Genomic DNA, 5,478 nt, shown 5'->3' on the forward strand with positions numbered 1-5,478 from the left:
GAGGAGGGGGAGGAGGAGGAGGACGGCGAGGAGGACGAAGGCCCCGAGAGCGCGCTGCAGAAGAGCCCCTTCCAGCTGACGGCTGAGGATGTCTACGACATCTCCTCCGCAGTGGGCCGGGACCTCCTGCAGCTCAGCGCCGGCCCCGAGGCGCCCGCCGCCGCCGCCGCCCGGCTGCAGTTCAGCATGGTGCGGGTGCTGGAGATGCTGGAGGCGCTGGTGAGCGAATGCAGCCTGAACGAGGAGCAGCTGAGGATGGAGCGGGACAACCTGCGGGACGAGCTGGAGGCGCTGCGGGGGCGCGGGGCGGCGGGGAGCGGCCAGCAGGTGGGTGGGGAGAGCAGCGCTTCGACGCTTTGAAACGAGACTTCGCCGTCAGGTGGGCGCTGCTGCCATAGGGATACAAACAGAGCGTGAAAAATAGCGACTAACTGCTCGGGGAACAAATCGGGGTGGTGAGGAAGGGATGCTAGTTGTAACAGTCGCTGTGTGTTTGTAACATAGGATCGTTAAGGTTGGTGAAGACCACAGAGATCACCAACACATCACACCGTGCTCACCAACCACATCCTTCAGTGCCACATCCCCACAGCTTTTGAGCACCTACAGGTGTGGTGACCCCACCACCTCCCCAGGCAGCTGTGCCAACACTCACCGCCCATTGGGAGAAGATTCACCTAATACCCAACCCAAATCTCCCCTGGTGCAACTTACCTCCCATCCTGTTGTGACCCGTTACGAGATCACATCCCCTACTTTACATCTCTTATTTTACAGCCCAACTTAGGACCAGATAAAATGGTGATAGACCTCACAGATCCAAATCGGCCTCGGTTCACATTACAGGAGCTGCAAGATGTGTTGCAGGAACGTAACCAGCTGAAAGCTCAACTTCTTGTGGTACAAGAAGAGCTGCAGTGCTACAAAAGGTATATGGTGTGGTCAGCAAAGAACAAGCAACATTTACTTCTTTCTGGGGAGCTTATCAGATGATGGTATTGCATGTTTGAGCACCTAAATTGGGCTGGGTACTGTCCAACCCTAGAAGAAAAGACATCTCTGCTCCCAAGAGCCTACAAATGAGCGAAGAAAAATATGGGAACGATTAAGCTTCTATGCAACAATTTTAAGACTGAATTGCCCCTTACTCAGTGCAGTTAGCAGCCTATTGTAGTAACTGTCCCCCTGAAAACCTACATCTGGTTTCTACAACTCCGCATATAAGCTGAGTTCTCATGCACAGAAATTAACCTGCATAGTTACAGCAGTTGCACACACTTGCTCCTGTCTAAAGCCACACCACTTACCGGAAGATCATGGGGGTTTCCATTTTGCTGTTGTAGACATTTACTTCCTCCTCCAACTTGCCTTTGAGTGCGGATGGGGGTCTGCTAGCATATCTACTGTTCCTTTGCTCCCAGCATGTGTATGGCATGTAGAAATGTAGAAAGCAGATTGTTAAGCTCTTCTGCTATCATTGAAGAGAAGCTGTTTTTTTCTGTTGTTTCTGTGGTTTTTTTTTGTTTTTTTTTAAAGAATGCCAATAGCTACAGTTCCTTGCAAAACTCTGTGTTGACTAAGTTTCTTCAGAGCAGAATCTCAGACTTTCTAGAAGGGAGCAGCTTGGGAGAAGATGAGAATCAGGAAGGGTCTTCCTTTTGTGCTGCGAACTGCTTCACCTCCAAGGCTGTTTTCCTAATCCACCTTTGCCCCTCATCCTTCTGGCTGTATTATAAGGTCCTTGGAGCAATAAGTAATTTTTTAATCTAGACTGACAAAGTTTGAGAAATAAGGATTTCATCTGAGATAACAAAGCAACAAATTTTTAGGCTCAGTAAGGCTGCCCTTTGCCTTGTTTGCAACAAGTTAAGACAAAGTTAAAGTTAAATCCAAGAAGCCAGTTTACAAACTGTCTGCACAGCTGCCGTTCTCGCATAGTGGTGAGGCACCAGCTTCCCCATCGTGGCTGACTATCTTCACTGTGCAGCCACTGGAACAGCTTCTTATCTTTGATTTCTCATTTGTGACACATGCTTACTACAGGCCAAGTTAAAAATTGTCAGGAAAGTTTAAAATATGCTGTTAATGACCCCAGAGCTTTGTTCCAAGACTGTGTAAATGCTGCTTTTGGGTTCAGGTAACTTTGTGCAGTTACTTATACAGAATTACAGCATAAACCAAAAGCCACCTTCTCTCACATCCCAGACTCTCCACTGAACAGGACAGCAATACTATACTAAGCTAGTCATAAACATAGCAAAAACAAACAAAATCCACTTCTCTTACCAGTGGGATTATCTCACAGAGAAAGGACCAAACTAAAGAACTGGAGAAGGGACCCCACAACAGCAGCTCAGGCACCAGCAAGGACAGCAATGAGAAGACAATCATCAAACGGCTGTAAGTTTGTCCACTGTTGTTGTTGTTGTTGTTTTAGCAAAGCATGAGATAAGGACACACTGCACACACAGTGAACCCAGGGGAGAATTCTGAACTTTGGCCTACTTGGCTGGATATTTTTCTCCTCCTCTCTGTAAAATTCAAACATGATAGAGAAATCCTTTTCTGTTCAAAAAACAGTCAACAGGAAAGCAAGCTCCACTTAGAGAAGCGGAGTGACACTTTTTTCTACACAGTCAGCATTTCAGAACAAAACTATGCAACCTGGGACCAGTCAGCCCATTAAGACTCATGATTGCTGCCCCTGGGGGTTTGTTTACACTGCATGCACTATCCACAAGCTCAGGTCACGTCCTTAAAGTTCCCCAAAATAGCAGAACACACCGAGATGGCAGTCACACTGCATGATCCTTCTTCTCTATTTGTATTTTTCTTTTGCAGGTTCTCTTTTAAACATGGAAAATGAACATTCTTGAAAACTTAGCCACTTCTGTTCAGAAATGGCCCCAGTGAAAGCATTTGAAGGAGCAAGGACTCAAGAACTGGAAAGCAAAGCATCACTCTTAGTGTAGAGAATAAGCAATCTCAGAAGATTTGTTGTACAGTATTCTTTCAGAATAGGCTTTACTTTGCTTTTTTAGCAACCGTTTAACATATGTACACTTTTTGCATTGTTGGATTCCTTTCAGACATTACTTGTGAAAAAAAGTAAATGTTTATATATAAAGGTTTTGGTTGTTCTTATTAAGAGAACCTATGATGGAAGTGTACTACCATACATTGACCTTGTGTACATACTGGAGTAATCAGCTCAAAGTGATTTTATAAGATTAAGATATGTTATTTTTTAAAAGGATATGTGACATCCACGTGCCTTCACAGTGAAGTGCTGGGATAGAAGTCCAGTTGTACCCCTCACTGATATGACATGAAAAGTAATTCCCCATCTTACATTAACACAAGTGCTTGAAAAAAAGCCCCCACATTGCTTGTGCTCTTTCTTTGTATTAAATGAGCATTCACAGGAGTGGACTTTTAGGGTTGGGATGAAAGAAACTAGCACAGCAAAGGAAGAAAAGCTGTTGCATCACACTCTGATCACATCAAGGACTGGTATTATTTCAGAGGTGCAAACAAGCTTCAACTGGAACAGATGCATCAAACATTTCACTTTCAACAAAGGTTTTCTGTGCTAGACAGTTGTCTTTTTCACAAGCTTTTTTTCCCCCTCTAATTAGCAGATAGAAGCTGTATATTAACTTAAGCAGCAATTTTTGTCACTAGTAGCATCATATAGGGCAAACAATAGTAGAAAAGCTTGAAAATACCAGTTAAAATTTCACGTTTAGAAAAGCAGAATTTCAAGAGCAGTAGAGTGTGAGCAGACATAAAAAGAGCAGTGACGGGAATCAAGCTATGATCTGACACTCCTTAGAAGTGAAAACTTCGAAGTGAAAACAGGTTCTGAAGTCTTTTGATTCTCTCTCGTATTCTACCAACATGAAAGGTATAGGACACCTCACACATCTGCTCAGAAGCACAAAGCAAATGCATCTTCGCAGATGACAGGAACTGCAGTTTCCTTTCAGACAGAATTTATTAGCAACTGTACACCAGCGAGACAGATGTCTGACCTAGGTAGGCTGGTTTCACAGTTAATGCAGCCAGTGCACAAAACTTACATTTTACCATCTCTGACATACTAATGTGCCTTGCTCATATATCAGAGACATTTTCTAGCACGTAGTAGCAAGGAAGGAATTCAATGCATCTTCTGGATAGAGTTTATGTTTAGAGGGCAAAAAAAGAAAACTGCATCAGCAACAGCCAGGACACATCTCTGAAAGATGTTGACATGTGCTCTGAACTGCCTCTTCCTGTGTGGTTCATCCTAAGATGTATTTTCCAGTCTCATGGGGAGAGGAGGCAAATTACACCTAAAGCCACAGTTCTCAGTCTACCATACCTTAAGGAAACAATTTCAAGTAACAAAGCGCACAGATTAAGTAGATGCATGTAAGTGTACCAGCTTGCCAAGGAGGTACAGAGACTGTAACACAGCCCAAGACCACTCCTCCTTGGTAAGTAGGTGAAGGAAACAATGAATACTGCAATGGTTCTTTTCAAGTTACCACTGACTATGTTCTTTATTGAAAACAAGACGCAGGAGTTCACCAGTTAATGCAGACAGGAGAACACCACAACCTTTTGGGACTTTTCTTTACCTGGCTCCAAAGCTGCATGCAATCGGGTGTGGAGAAGAGATGCACAGCTTCTCTCTCAGAATGGAAGCAAACTACGGCCACAATAGAAGAGCCTAGTCTTGTTAGAGCAACTATGCTGCCTTCAGCAAAGCCAAGCAAAGAAGTTTAACTCCCAAGCCCAGGGCACCTTTCCCTGCTAAGTGCTTTACATCTTGTTAGAAGATGAATCTCTCCTATAGGGCACAAGGATAAAAGTCGTAACTTCACGTTCCTCTGAGAAGTATTAAAATGTAGACACAAGTACACAAGTACACACACACACACACACACACACACCTCCTACCAAAGCAAGAGACATCCTCAGTGCAATATCAGCTTTATTACTATCTTCTGATGCAGTGCTACTTGATTACCAGTTAAGCATTTCAGAAGACAATTTTTATGTAAAATAGGGAGATTCTCCCTCCTTGTTACTTACAGCAGTGACGCCAAAGCACAGAGATGTTAAGCTATTTAATCTGATAGAGAACAAGCAAATTCTAAAACAAAGAACAAGAGGAAGCATTTGATTCCAATTTTGACTGAAGGGAAGCACTCTAGTACAAGATACTACAGCAACATACAGTAGTATCCTGTTCCTGATACCAGAGAGAAATCACTGCCAATTAAAACAAGACAGTGAAAGAAGCTTACCTGCAACTCAGTAACAAGGTAACAGATCTCCAGTTAATTCAGAAATTGTGAAAACACAAAGGCTCTCTCTGCTGAGCTGGCCTTGTGCTAAGTGGTAAATAACATCAGTTCATGGCTAATTATTTTCACAGCTTTCTTTCAAAATGCAAATATCTGTAATGGAGACACGGGTACTATAACA

The 5,478-nt window shown here is 43.6% G+C and overlaps 1 protein-coding gene across 2 annotated transcripts in view; it reads right to left on the reverse strand.

The window, feature by feature from the left end:
* The window catches only part of SNRNP35 (small nuclear ribonucleoprotein U11/U12 subunit 35), a 3,782-nt gene extending 1,584 nt beyond the window's left edge, over positions 1 to 2,198 (reverse strand). Inside the window, exon 1 of one of the 2 annotated variants that reach the window (XM_010720087.3) lies at positions 1,308 to 2,198. Coding sequence is in view for 1 of the 2 variants with exons in the window: in XM_010720084.3 (XP_010718386.1) it covers positions 715 to 721 (7 nt within the window). In the remaining variant the exon portion in view is untranslated. Of the gene's footprint in view, positions 1 to 714; positions 789 to 1,307 lie in introns of those variants that run through there. The other variant, XM_010720084.3, reaches the window with a different exon arrangement.
* Positions 2,199 to 5,478: the final 3,280 nt, after the last annotated feature.

The sequence above is a fragment of the Meleagris gallopavo genome, chromosome 17 (genome assembly GCF_000146605.3).
Source record: "Meleagris gallopavo isolate NT-WF06-2002-E0010 breed Aviagen turkey brand Nicholas breeding stock chromosome 17, Turkey_5.1, whole genome shotgun sequence".
Taxonomy (NCBI): domain Eukaryota; kingdom Metazoa; phylum Chordata; class Aves; order Galliformes; family Phasianidae; genus Meleagris; species Meleagris gallopavo.